Source organism: Rhinoraja longicauda, chromosome 2 (assembly GCF_053455715.1).
Source record: "Rhinoraja longicauda isolate Sanriku21f chromosome 2, sRhiLon1.1, whole genome shotgun sequence".
NCBI classification, from domain to species: Eukaryota; Metazoa; Chordata; class Chondrichthyes; order Rajiformes; family Arhynchobatidae; genus Rhinoraja; species Rhinoraja longicauda.
In genome coordinates this window covers 94487179-94502520 of record NC_135954.1, presented here as the reverse complement: position 1 = coordinate 94502520, position 15342 = coordinate 94487179, and the positions used below count along the sequence as shown (strand labels likewise).

General features: G+C 40.7%; 1 protein-coding gene across 5 annotated transcripts in view; it reads left to right on the top strand.

Annotated features, from left to right (window-relative positions):
- Positions 1–15342, top strand: part of kmt2ca (lysine (K)-specific methyltransferase 2Ca) — a 328698-nt gene that overhangs the window by 141188 nt on the left and 172168 nt on the right. For all 5 annotated transcript variants that reach the window (XM_078424496.1, XM_078424488.1, XM_078424479.1 and 2 more), the window contains exons 8-9: positions 10733–10895; positions 13854–14025. In XM_078424496.1, coding sequence (XP_078280622.1) covers positions 10733–10895; positions 13854–14025 — 335 coding nt within the window. The remainder of the gene's footprint in view (positions 1–10732; positions 10896–13853; positions 14026–15342) is intronic.

Genomic DNA, 15342 nt, shown 5'->3' with positions numbered 1-15342 from the left:
TGCAAGAGATACATGCTTACTCTATCTAATTCTGACAGTAACTCTTTTGAAATCTGACTATAAGGGTTAATAAATTGAATTTGGGTCAATTAAAAATAGGAGTGATGTTTAGTGAACTGTTGGAATGGTGCATAATTATAAATCACAGGAAAGATTATTATTTTGAAATCCATAAATCATTGGTTAGGTGCTGTCTGGAGTACATGCAACATAGAACAGTACTGCACAGGAATAAGCCTGTCAGCTCACCATGTTTGTGTTGAACATAATGCCACGTTAAACAAATCCTCACTGCCTGCACGTGCTCCATATCCCTCCATTCCCTGTATATTTATGTGCCTATCAAAAAGTCTCTTAAATACCGTTGTCAAATCTTGGATGAGATGCATTTTGGGCAACACAGTGTGCAAGGGGTAGAGTTATATCATATCATATATCATATATATACAGCCGGAAACAGGCCTTTTCGGCCCTCCAAGTCCGTGCCGCCCAGCGATCCCCGTACATTAACACTATCCTACACCCACTAGGGACAATTTTTACATTTACCCAGCCAATTAACCTACATACCTGTACGTCTTTGGAGTTGCTGCATTACAGAGACCCGAGTTCGATCCTGACTACGGGTGCTGTCTGTAGGAGTTTTTATGTTCTCCTTGTGACCGTGTGGGTTTTCTACCGGTGCTTCAGTTTCCTCCCACACTCTAAATACATACGTGCGGAGGTTAATTGGTTTCGGTAAAATTGTAAATTGTCCCTCGTGTGTAGGATAGGGCGAGTGGATGGGGTGATCGCTGGTTGGTGTGGAATCGGTGGGGTGAAGGGCCTGTTTCTTTGCTGTTTGTCTAAAGTCTACTTCAACCATGTCACCCTGGCAGTGTGAACCAGGCACCATCTTCAGACTGAAGTAGGGTTATGACCCGAGACGTCATCTGTACATTCCCTCCACAGATGCTGCCTGACCTGCTGAGTTCTTCCAGCACTTTGTTTTTTGCCGTTGCGTGTTAGACATTTGTACCCTAGGAAAAATGGTTCTCCAACCCTACCTATGCATAGTTTTATATATAACTATCAGGTCTCATTTAAGCTTCAGATGCTCCAGAGAATGCAATCCAACCTCTCCTTATAGCTAATACATTCTATTCCAGACCACATCCAGGTAAACCTGCATCCTCTATAAGGCTTCCACATCACTTTCTTCCATCTCATCCATCATCATGGTGCATGGTATTAGGAAGACTGGAAGTGCCTGCCACCCTGGGTATTCCCTTTTTCTCATCTTCTTTCCAGGTGAAAATATTGTAGCATGAAAACCTCAACATCTAGACTGCAGAACAGGTTCTTTCCCATTGCTATCAGATTTCTGAAACATTCACCTCTTTCAAAACCCAATCCCAGAGATCTTGCCATGTATTCTTATTCTTAACTATACCTCTAAGTTCTTCTATTCCTGCACTGTCATATTTCTGGTATTGTTGCCATTGTTTTTTTTTGGTGTGGGTACTGAGATGCCTTGAAAGGCTTTGTGGAAAAATAAAAAAATAAACGGAGTGCAGAATTTAGTATTACAGCTACAGAGAATGTTCAGATGAAAAAATAGTGCAAGATCCACAATAAGGTAGATCGGGAGATCAGGAATACATCCTTAGCTTATGAGAGGCCTGTTCAAACGGTCTGGTAATAGCAGGGAAGAAGCTGTTCTTGAATCTGTTGGTATGCTTTCAAGCTTTTGTATCTTCTGCACAATGGGAGAGGGAAGTAGAGGGAATGACCAGAGTGTGAGTGGTAACTTGATTATGTTAGCTGCTTTCCTGAAGTACCATGAAGTATGGATGTAGTTGGTGTGGGGAGACTGGCCTGTGTGATCAACTAGGCTGCTTCCACACCTGTGCTGATTCCTGGGATCTAGAGCAGAGCAACTGCAAAATTTGGCTGTGATGCATCCGGATGGGATGCTTTCTATAATGCACTGGTAGAAATTGGTAACAATCCTTGTGTGCTGAACTTCCTTTGCCTTCTGAGGAAATAGAGGTGCTGGTGTGCTTTCTTGACTGCAGCGCCATTGTGCTTGGGCCAGAACACGTTGGTGATCTCTCTATCTCCTGAACTCCATCTTGCCATTTTTGAAATCCAGCTCACTACGGTTGGTGTCTTCCGCAATCTTGTAAATGAAGCTAGAGAAGAATTTTGCCGCACAGTCGTGAGAGTATTGGGTGTATAATAAAGGACTGTATAGTAAAGTGTGTATAGTAAAGGACTGAAAATTCATCTTTGAAAGTAACTGGTGTTACTTCAGATAGCATTAAAATCTACACTGTTCTGTGTTTTTGTATTTGTTGTTGTAGCTACCATGTATACTGTTTACTCTATGAACTTCATGTGAATAATGAATTTCATTCCACCCTGGTGTATGTGACAATATTCTGAATTTTTAAATATGTAATACGCAGTAGAGAGCATTTTCAGAAAACCAGCTCTAGCACAGTTGACTGAATATTTCCATCTATTGTGCAGCAAAAAAAAAAGTCCACAACAACGTTCAATTCTCATACAAACCTGCTGATTTAGTGCAGTGTTCACTCTTCAGTTTTCTCCTGACTGTTTAGCACTCTTCTCCTTAATGCTGTGGGTTGTGAGATGCAAGTCAGCAACTAATAAAAAGGTGATAGTTTCCAGCAATGTGACAGTAAAACCAGTTGAGATCAAAGCTGTGAAATCCGTATTGCATAAAAAATTTGTAGCAACAGATGTCACAGGAAATTGTTTGTTTCATACACCCCTTGGCTGTTGGGGATGAGGCAGAAGGTAGTGTGGGAAAAGAGAAGAGAATTTAGTCTATTCATTAATATGTCATCATGTGTAAGAGTCTGGTGCTGGGCATAAAGTATTTCAGTAGGTCTTCAGGAGTTTAAGCTTACTTGGTGGAAACAGCTTTCAAATCCTGGAGTACGTTTAGATGGAGTTTGTTTGGGATATAGGCAATGACATCTAAGTTAGATGGTTAAACATATCTTCTGTCTATATACTATTCTCCAGATTCATTCCTCCTCCACATAACCCATTGATTGTGCTGCAATAACAAATATGTTTTGTTTAATGACTCCCTTGAAAGAAGAAATGCAATGAATTGCCCTCATTTAAAATCTACATATCTTGCACCAAAGGTGTTCTGCAGGGACTCCAATGTATTTAAAAATCCGTCTGACGATTTTTGCACAAATCAATCTGTGAACGACTGTGCTGGATATCAGTTGGCACAGATAATCTACTATGCTTTGAAGTGACGTTTACTGCTGTATACTTATCAGTAGTACTTTTAAAGGAAAGGTACTACTTTCCATATTTTTCACCTGAATATCCTATGATAGTTCAAACATACAATGTATATTGTTGTATATAAAACACAAGAAGATACTTCCAGTTTTTTTGTTACCAGAGTTACACATCAGATGAAGAAAGACTGTCATGTATTAATTTTGTTTCATATTCTGCTTGAGATCCTGAGCCTGCTCCTTTGTTTCTCCCTTTACTATTTTGGAAGGCCATTTTGGTTAGGGACACTGGTGCATGTGGGTTCATCACTGAGAAATGGAAAATTGCTGATAAAGGGAAAGTTGGGATAAGGGGCAATTAAAATAAAATTTTAACGGATGAGAATTAAATCAAATGGTTACTCTTATCTTTTTGGAGAGCTGTAGCTATTGTTATTTTTGATTGAAAGACTCAGCATGGAAACTTTGGCCCACTGATTCCATGCTGACCATCGATCACCCATTCACACTAGCTCTGTCATCCCACTTTCGCATTCACTACCCACACAGTAGGGACCCTTTACAGAGGTCAATTAACCTATAAACACACACATCTTTGGGATGTGGGAGGAAACCAGAGTACTCAGAGGAAAGCCACATGGTCACAGGGAGAATGTGCAAACTCCACACAGACAGCACCAGAGGTCAGGATCGAACCTGGGTCTCTGGCATTGTGAGGCAGTGGCTCTACCAACTGTGCTACTTCGCCTCCTTTATTGATTGCCTTGTTTTTCTTAGGCATGGTTACCTTGTTCATCCGTGGGTGGCTTCTGTCTGCAGCAACAGTCAATTTCAATAGATAGAATCCATTATTGGATTGATGTTTGCTGCTCCATTTCAATTTTAGTTCTTGACCATCATAAAATGATTTTCTTAAATGTTATTAAAAATAAAATTAAAGATGAGGGAATGAAATTCCAGTCTTGTATAGATTGATTTAGTTTTTAGCAGCAAAATAAGTGTACTGTAATCTTGTATCTGTAAGCTGGGCGGCTCAATTGTAATGTATAGTCTTTCCACTGACTGGATAGCACGCAACAAAAAGCTTTTCACTGTACCTGGGATACACGTGACAATAAGCTAAACGAAATTAAACGAAACTAATTAAGACTTGCTGTGAGTTTTTTTTTAGAAAGGAGAGGTTCTAGTTTTGGTGTATTTGGCAAGTAATAACTAAGTACAGGATCTCAGTGTAGTTGAATACGATGCTTTAGGAAGTGCACGGCATCTCATATAGGAACTTAGATTTGTAAATTTAACTGTGCATATGTGGTCACTGTAGGTTGGTGTCTGATTAGTCGCTCATTATTCATCTCAGTTTTACGCAAGAAAGTCTGGCTTAAGGTTTTTCCTAAATTTTCCAGTGCAAGAGTCATATCCTTTGGGAAACACATATATTGATAGATTGGTATAGAGGGAGCAGAGATGATATAATAATCAATTAATCAGCACAATTGCTGCAGCTGCTCCGAGGTTGAACTTCTGGGGAAAGGTTACTTGATGAATACCTCAAGTGATGTCTATTGCTCTTCCTCCAATCCACAATCACAAAGTTAAAATGACTCCTTTGAGGATCTGGCTGACTATAGATAATTTTAATTGTGTTTGCAGAATCACTTAAAGGTACATTACAGAAATATCTCTGGCTGGACACGTCGCAAAACATAATCAGTTCATCTACCAAAACCCATTGCTGTATTAAAGGCAGGGTGGAAGCATTATTGTCAGTTGAGACAAATGGGCATATCATTAAAGGGTTTATAGAGCAATGATTTAAATTTCAGATTTTAGAGAGAGCGAGAGCGTAAACAGGCCCTTCTTCTTGCTGAGTCCACGCCAGCCAGCGATCACCCCGTACACTCGTACTATCCTACACAATAGGGGGACTTTACTGAAGCTAATTTTATCTACAAACCTGTACATCTTTGGAGTGTGTAAGGAAACTGGAGAAAACCCACACGGTTGCAGGGAGGATGTACAAATTCCGTACAGACAACCCCAGTAGTCAAGATCAAACCCGGGTCTCTGGCGCTGTAAGGAAGCAACTCTACCTCTGCACCACTGTGCCACTCACACAGCATGGAAACAGGCCCTATGACCCAACTCGTCCATGCCAACCAAGATGTCTCATCTAAACCTGTCCCATTTGCCTGTGTTTGGCCCATATTCCTCTAAACCTTTTCTATGTCAAAATGTCTTTTAAATGTTGTTATAGTACCTGTCTCAACCACCTCCTCTGAACGCTCTTTTATAAAATAAAGATTTACAGCTCATGCCTGTGTTCCCTAAGTAAAGGTGCCTTATCCTTTTGAAAGAATCTCGTGCCAGACATATACAAATTTTTAACTCCATTTTTGTGGTTTCTTTGTTTTGTAACTGGATAATTGTGCAGATATCCTCCAGGTTCTCAACCACCGTACTGAAGGAATGGTTGAAAGTTTGCCAAAGATGATCTACCATTTACACCCTACTTAAAGATATAGCAAATAGCATAATGCAAATAAAGTTTACAATAGATTTCTAGCAAACTGTCACTACCGTTTTGACCCAAGTTATAACCTAAATACAACTGGAAGTTTTGCAGACAAACTCCCAAGAATATGTGTTACTAAACAACACAGACGGAAATTATGATGACCTGAAAATTCATATCTGCACTGTTTACTATTAATTTAAAGATGGCCACCGAATGAATCAACCAAAACCAACTGCCTTTGTTCTATTTTTCATTGAAAACACTTTGCGTGATTACAATTAAAACACAAAATACTTGTGCGACAACTCCAGGATAAGCGCTCAACTAAGAAAACCAAGCCCAAATCCAAAGTATTATCTAATTAAATACACCAACTTACAATAAATTACTCCATATGCAAAAAAAAGCTACCTATAAATTAATTAGCTCTTAAAAAAAAAAAAAATCCTGCAGATGCAAGTATATAATTGGAGTTATCAAGTGGGCACCTCCCTTCATTAGTGTTTCATTGAGTTAGGCCCACGACACCTCGGGAAGGCTCAACAGTTGGTTCTGGCATCCCAGAACAATCCCCCTTTAAGTTGCAGCCAATTAGCTCACTCTAACAAATGCTAAACACCTGCATCTTATCTTCCACTAATCCCAGCCCATTATTAAGCTTATAACACCACAAATATCACCCTTGCAGAAGACCGGGATACACTTGCACAGACTACAGTTACAACAAATACAGCAAACTAAGACACATTCTCAACATTGTAACTGCAGCGATTGAATAAAGCTCAGAATGGAGCCTAATTGTACTGTATGCCTCTCCGTTTAATCATAAAAGAAAAATGTGTTTGTGTCACTCCTCATGACTTTGGGATGTCCCCAAGCATTTCGTAGCCAAAGCAATATTTTTGAAGTGTGACTTTCATGAAAAAGTGATGATTTATGCCCAGCAAAGGCTCATAAACAATGTTAATCAGATACTTCAATGAATTAAAAACAAAGTGGTGTGAATGTTCAGTAGACCAGATAGCATATCGACCTGACATTTCAAAAAGTGGCTTGGAAGATTAGTTAAATGTTCTTTTAGCAGTAAAAGTTAGCTGGCAACTTGAAGTAAACACTTGGTTGATTCTGAGTTGTGCCAAGGGATTATTAATGCCCTCGAAGGGACAGGACCTGCAGTTCAAAATTTGATCCAGAATGCAGCAGCATTTCAAGATGTGCTGGCTAGCGTGTGTGTTCACATTCATGGAACAGGTCTTGAACTTTGAGCTCCTGTTTGAGACACCTCTGCACAACCACAAGTGCTTTTAATGCGCAGTCAATTTTCAAAAAATATAAAACCTGTTGAAGAAAGGGAAAACAAATCTATATATTTTCATATGAGCTTGCTTTCTAAAAGACAACTGTAAAATAAAAAACATGAATTAGGCAATTTGGGGTGAAATGAAAAGTTTCCAAGCAGAGGATAGTAAATCTTTTTGGCGTCCTCTACCCTGGACGACTACAGAAGCTCAGTCAGTGTTCTAAACAGATATTGATAGTTTTCTGGATATTAAGGGAATTGTATATGAGGATGGACAGAAAAATGATTGTTGTGGAAGAACATCAGTCATTTTTGTGATGATTGACAGAACAGGCTTGACAAATAGCCTACATTTTATGTTTACTAACGATAGTTTGACTGCTTAGTGAAATAATCCAAGTAAATCAGATAGGTTCATAGTCAGCTGAAATTGTGTTGTCTTGTGCTTACCTGGTTTAGTAACATAGAAAATAGGTGCAGAAGGAGGCCATTCGGCCCTTTGAGCCAGCACCGCCATTCATCGTGATCATGGCTGATCGTCCCCAATCAGTACCCCGTGCCTGCCTTCTCCCCATATCCCTTGATTCCACTAGCCCCTAGAGCTCTATCTAAGTCTCTCTTAAATCCATCCAGTGATTTGGCTTCCACTGCCCTCTGTGGCAGAGAATTCCACAAATTCACAACTTTCTGGGTGAAAAAGTTTTTTCTCATCTCAGTTTTAAATGGCCTCCCCTTTATTCTAAGTACAGAAAAGAAAAATAACAGAATGTGCATTGAAAATAGTTTGATAAGCAACACGGTAGAATCGTGCCAAGTATACAGCTGGTGTGACACCAGCGAATTGAGGAAAATCAATTTCCTTGGAAGAAAAAGATTCTGTTTAATAAAGAATTAAACAAATACAACCTAAAATGAAGCAACTTTTATGCCAACAAGGGAAGAGTGATCACTCCAGAAACTGCAGTGAATGGAGGATGCAGTTTAATGTGGATAAGTGTGAGATTATCCACTTTGGTGGTAAGAATAAGAAGGCAGATTATTATCTGAATGGTGTCAAGTTAGGAAAAGGGGACGTACAACGAGATCTGGGTGTCTTAGTGCATCAGTCACTGAAAGGAAGCATGCAGGTACAGCAGGCAGTGAAGAAAGCTAATGGAATGTTGGCCTTCATAACAAGAGGAGTTAAGTATAGGAGCAAAGAGGTCCTTCTGCAGTTGTATAGGGCCCTAGTGAGACCGCACCTGGAGTACTGTGTGCAGTTTTGGTCTCCAAATTTGAGGAAGGATATTCTTGCTATTGAGGGCGTGCAGCGTAGGTTTACTAGGTTAATTCCCGGAATGGCGGGACTGTCATATGTTGAAAGACTGGAGCGGCTAGGCTTGTATACACTTGAATTTAGAAGGATGAGAGGGGATCTTATCGAAACATATAAGATTATTAAGGGGTTGGACACGTTAGAGGCAGGAAACATGTTCCCAATGTTGGGGGAGTCCAGACCCAGGGGCCACAGTTTAAGAATAAGGGGTAGGCCATTTTGAACGGAGATGAGGAAAAACTTTTTCAGTCAGAGTGTTGTAAATCTGTGGAATTCACTGCCTCAGAAGGCAGTGAAGGCCAATTCTCTGAATGCATTCAAGAGAGAGCTAGATAGAGCTCTTAAGGATAGCGGAGTCAGGGGGTATGGGGAGAAGGCAGGAACGGGGTACTGATTGAGAATGATCAGCCATGATCACATTGAATGGTGGTGCTGGCTCGAGGGGCCGAATGGCCTACTCCTTCACCTATTTTCTATTGTCTATTGTCTAATTGCATGAAATAGATCTTTCTTCGCTTAGAACAATACAGCTGCCAGGCTTAATTGGGTGAGAAATTATCGAAGCACCACTAGTCTTGTTGATAATACATTTGTTAATATATGCAACCTGAAAACAGATGAACTTGAAGATCATCATTTCATCATACTCTGTGTCCAAATGAGCTTCCCTTTTTATTCCTTTGATACTAGTTACGTTCTGAGTTTTGTTCTCTATAATAGCTATTCTTTCATCCATGAAGCTCATGTCCACTGGAACTCCCTCAATCTCTTGATCATCATAAATTCCTTTTGAAGGCTTTTCAGTTTTTATGATTTGGTGATTTATCTCCCCTTTTCCTCTTGTTCAGTGTACATTATATTCCTGAATCTATAATGGATAATAAATGGGTTTAAGATTGTAAATGCAGGTCATGAAACTAAATTGTATGAAAGGAAATGGTTTGAGAGTAAGTTAATACCAGAGAAAATTTAAATTTGCGAGAAAAAGAATAAAATCAACACGTGTTGAATTTGAGTATTTAACAAATTTTCGATAATCCTTCCGAGTCAAGTTTTCTTTTATCGCATTGCTACTATAATACCAGGTCTTTGGTCAGCTGATGATAACATGCATTTTGTTTACTCTTAATTTAAATGCAAGTTTTGCATTTTATGTTTTTGAGAGTCTGTCTCAGAAATGATCATAAATCAGATGATTTATTTCACCCAATATTTGCAATATACTCAAAATTCCATTTTTCAAAGCAAATTTCATAGAAAATTTGAAGCTCTAAAACCTTCTATATCTCCACTACTGCACTATGTGATCTCAACGGGCATTAGTTTTATGAAGAACAATGCATACAAGCCCCTCTCTCCACACTTCTATGTGCCGCTATTTGTTGTCAATACAAGGGCGACACAGTGGTGCAGTCAGGGACCCGGGTCCAAACCTGACTAAGGGTGCTGTCTGTATGGAGTTTATACATTCTCCCTGTGGCTTTGTGGGTTTTCTGCAAATGCTCCAATTTTCTCCCACACTCCACAAAGACGTACAGGTTTGTAGGTTAATTGGCTTCAGTAAAAATTGTAAATTATTCCTAGTGTGTTGTGTAGGAGTGATTGGGGGTCAGCGCAGACTCGGTGGGCCAAAGGACCTATTTCCACATTGTATCTCTAAAGTCTAAAGACCATGGTCCCTTATAGACATTGTCTAATAAGATGAATGGAGTACTTTTCCTTGTACCCAATTTCTCGCTGCATGTTGTTTGAGCAGATTCCCACCCATAAATGATGAGGAATTGCCTAATTCCAATCCTTGTGGAGACTAATTAAGAATGCAATCAGCAAAACAGCAATGAACAGTTGATCACAGTGCAAGACTTGGGTGCTCATGTGGAAGTCATGAAGTTACAGACAGTTACTGTTGAAATGTTGGAAGAGTTGCAAATAAATAATCCCTTCAATATACTCCTTTAATATCTAGTGAGTGATACATAATATCTAGCTGAGTGATACATTTATGGAATCACCATTTCATATATAATGGTTAAAGCATTTTTTTGGTTTGTTACCGGCTGTTATCTTTACCTGTCGCTGTTATTTTTAATTGCCTTGTACTTGATTCTAAGTTGTTGAAGTTTGAAAAAGATGACTTTCTAGCTGATTAGTTTTGTTCACTTTTATTCTGCTGACATAGTTTGGGAACAGTCTTAAAAACAAATTGAGGTGTCTGAGGTGCAAATGCACAGTTCTTTAGATGATCATGGGTAACCAATATTTATTGCAGGGTATTAAGTTTACATTTAAAGTAATTTTCTTATTTTAACATGCATATCTTTCTTTTTCAGCGTTGTGCATACTGTAAACACCTTGGAGCCACCATCAAATGCTCGAAAGTGAATTGTAATCAGCTGTACCACTATCCATGTGCAGCTGGAGCCGGTACTTTTCAGGATATTAGAACTCTTACGCTCCTCTGTCCAGAACACATTGATCAGGCTCCTGAAAGATGTGAGTGCAAGTGTGATTCCAAGTCCTTTTCTGATGTGATGTTTTACAAATAGTGAACATACTCAATTGAACTAATGGCATTTTAATAAAGATAACAATTATTATCTATTAACGTAATTAAAATAAACTGCTCACTTTGACAAGGTTGATATAATTGCTGCCTCTAGTGAATTATGTTTCAAATATATAAACAATGGGAAAGTCAAGGATGCATCCATTCCCTGAAGCTTTTGTCTTCAGACAGTTGTCCAAAGGCTGCAATTTAGCCACGACACACTGTACAAAACGTGTTTATATTGCCACATGTGACTGGAATGACAAAAGTGGGGTCGTTTGGCATATCAGCTAAAACAAGGTTTTTCTTTGCTCCAACCCTGGTGCCTTCATGTGTTAATTTATTGATTACCTTTTCCCCTTCTCAAAATGCTAGTTATCTTCCTGGAGGTATTGGGGTAATGGACTTATTTATGCTCAAAATTGTTGGAACTACTTCTTCTTGCGTTTGAGGCAGCAGAAATTATGTAACGCCCTCCAGGCGCTGTAGCCAGTGCAATGTGCTGTTGTCAAGGGCCGTGAGGTCTACCCCTCCACCAGGGGGACGGAGGACAGTGCAGTCAAAAATGACGTGCTGCGCTGTTTGCTGGTCTGCTCCACACACGCATGCTGCTGATGAACGCAACCCACAACGATGCATGTTGGCATTGAACCGGCCGGCCCCTGTGCGGAGCCGGTTCAGGGCGACCCACTCTTTGCGGGGCATGTCCGAGCCGGGTGGGGCTGTGGTGTTCGGTGCGACAGTGAATTGAGGAGGTCGTGATGTCTGTTCCCAGCTGGTTCTCCATGCTCCTAGTATGTTGAAACTGGAGCCACAGAGGGACGCTGCATGACAGGAGAAAGGGTGATGAGATGACAGGCGTTGAGGTCCTAGTTGCTGTGAATCCTGGGCGAGGTGGTGCAGAGGATGTTTGGCCTCCGATGGAGCCTTGCACATCAGCCTATGAGTGAAGAACTCTCTGAAGCTTGGCGGGTGCGCTACCTGCGAGCACCAGCAGGAGATCCGTCGGAGTAGGGCGTAGGCAGCCAGTGATGATCCACATGGTGTCGTTGAGAGTGGCGTCTAGCTTGCTGGTATGAGCGCTGCGGCACCATGCTGGGGCGGCGTACTCAGCGGCGCTGTACACGAGTGCAAGAGCACTGGTTCGAAGAGTAGCTGTCCTGGCGCCCCATGACGTTCCGGCCAAGCAACGCAGGAGGTTGTTCCGTGCCGAGACTTTAGCACGGAGAGCTTCAAGGTGTTGCTTGTAGGTCAGCTGCAGATCTAGTTTCACCCCGAGGTATGTAGGAAATGGGTTGTAGAGTAGGGGTGACCCATTGAGGGTGACGGTTAGCTGGCGTTGAGCTTCCTTGTTCAGGGGAAAGGCCGTTGTGGTGGTTTTTGCCATATTCAGTTTTAGTCTCCAGGTCTTAAGGTAGCCCGTGACAAGTTCCATATCCGCCGAGAGCACATCCTCAACATTTGACCAACTTGTCCGAGTGCAGTAGGGCCAAGTCATCTGCGTATCCATACTGGCGCGAGGTCGTGCGTGGCAGATCGCTGATATAGAGATTGAAGAGCATGGGGGCCAGTACCGAGCCTTGGGGGACTCCGTTTCTTAGGCGTCGCAGTCGGCTACATTGTCCGTCGCTGGTCTTGAGTACAAAACTGCGGTTGGCGAGGATGTTGGCAAGGAACCGCACTAATTGACGGTCAGGGATGGTTTGGAGGAGCTTCAAGATCAAGCCCTGGTGCCACACAGTATCATGTTGGATGATTCAGTCTAAATAGTGGAGGTACTTTAAATTGTTTTCTCAAGGTTAACGTCCTAAAATATATTTCTACAAGTGGTGGCAGACATCAGAGCTTCAACAGTGTACCAATAGACAAAATTATTTTGGATTGGTATTGGTTTATTATTGTCACACTATACTGAGATCCAGATAAAAAACTTTGTTTGCATGCTATCCAAACAAATATACAATACATGAGTACAGTCAAGTCAAATACAAGTACACAGGTAATATAAAGAAAAAATACCAGAGTGCAGTGTAACAGCATCATAGTTACAGAGAAAGGGCAGATTTTTTTAAAGTACATGGTCCGTAATGACGTACGTTGGTAGATCGGGAGTACGTCTTAGCTTATGGAAGGACCATTCAATAGTCTGATAACAAACAATGGGAGTGGTGCAATGAGAAGCACCCAACTCTGGATCAAGATTGCGAAATTGTGTCCCACTTCAGTGTTTAATGAGAAGAGTCAGGCTGAAACTCCAGAGCTGTACCATTTAGGGAAAATGGGAATAAGGAAAGAAAGTCGGGGCAGTGGAGGGAATTGCAACATTAACTTTTACAGATCGTCCGTAATCTTATTATGTGATGGTGTGAAAATTAGGCACAGCTCTGATTTCTGCTCTGATTTATTATTCCATTAGCAGCATCTTAGAAGAGAAGTTTCAAAATATCACCCAAATTCAACATGCCAACTCCTCAGAAAGGTTGGTGTATCAGGAAGTAGGAATGGAAATCCAATTGATATTCCATTCTTGTTAACATTTCCAAATTAGGAAGTTTATTGTAACATCTCATGTATGTCTCACTATTCACCACTATACAAATGCAACCAAGAGATTTTTTTTTTTCTCTAGGTCATTTTACGCTGGCACATTATGGGTGGAACTAATCCTTAAAACGATAAAAAAATCATTCAGCTGAAGTTGAAAGAGCCAGCTTGCCTTTCTAAGGGAGAAATTTGTCAGGTGTTGAGTTCTGACTTAGTTGCTTCAATTAAAGACTATTTCAAATAAAATCGCGAAACTCCTTTTCAATATGGGTTTGACCATAACCAGCGATTGTCAAGTTATTACAGCTCATTTTGTCTTTAAATGGCACTTGAGTAACCGTTGCTAATTTTTTTTTCAGCCAAGGAAGAATCAAATTGTGCTGTATGTGATAGCCCAGGGGAACTTTTAGATCAGCTTTTCTGCACTAGCTGTGGACAACATTACCATGGAGCATGCCTAGACATAGCTGTGACCCCTTTGAAACGGGCTGGATGGCAGTGTCCAGAGTGCAAAATCTGCCAGACCTGCAGGTAAATTCCATGTTAGAAGATTCGCTTTTAATGCGGAGCAAGATTTTGAAAAATAAAATGGTAATACTACTTTAGTGCAACATGAATCACATCATAAATTATGTAATTATGGTAATTAAACTAAAATGTGGAACAAGGGAGCCAGTCCTGTTTCATATTAGATGCTCTAAAAATGCAAATAGATTTTAGCATTGAATGATAACTTATCTTAGTGAAACCCTTGCTTTTTAATATTTTAGAAAATATTATTCTAATCTTCTGTGGAAAAAGAAATACAGGTTTATTTACATTTTCAGTATCTTCAACATTTAGTTTTCACGTTTCATTGAAACTAAATTCCATGTTGTGGAAGATTGTTTGGACTAAATATATAAGGCATAGGCATGTTAGTAATAGCCATTTTTGTTTGCTATCTGCATTTAGAGTTTCTTTTCGGTTTTGTGACATTTGAAACAAGTGGGAACAGACCATTCCCTCCAGCGTACTCTGCTTTTCAGTGAGACCATGGCTAATCCGGTCTTGGTCTCAAATCCATTTTCCCATATCCCTTATTCCCATGTAATTTAAATATCTGCCATCACTGTGATGACTATATTCAAATACTTCATTTCCATGGGTCTCTACAGTAGAGAATTCCAAAGATAAGGGGCCCTGTTGTGTGAAGCAGACAGCACCTTTTTTGAGACCAGGTTCCTGGTTCTTGATGCATCCATGAGAAAACCATCCCTTCTGGATCCACCCTGTGAATCCACCTTATGCATTTCAATAAAATCACCTTTTTCATCACAATACGATAGAACTTATTTATCCCAGGAGGGAAATTGATCTGCCAACAGTCATAAAAACACAATACACAAAACACAAAATACAGAAAACATGAAATTAAAGTGACGAGTGAAAAGGCTTGGGGGATGTACAAAGATTGGGGGGCGGGGGGAGTCAGTCTCGGTCTACCGCATGACAGAAGGGGGAGGAGTTGTAAAGTTTGATAGCCATAGGGAAGAAGGATCTCCTGTGGCATTCTGTCCTGCATTTTGGTGGAACCAGTCTGATGCTGAAGGTACTCCTCAGTTTGACCAGTGTGTCATGGAGGGGGTGAACTGTATTGTCCAGGATGCTCCGCAGTTTGAGGAGCATCGTCCCCTCCAAGACCACCTCCCATGAATCCAACTCCGCCCCAGGAGGGAGCCAGCCTACCTGATGATTTTGTTGATCCTATTGGCATCCGCAGCCTTCACCATGCTGCCCCAGCACATGGCAGCGAAGAAGATGGCACTGGCTACCACCAATTGGTAGAACATCTGCATTGCAGACTCA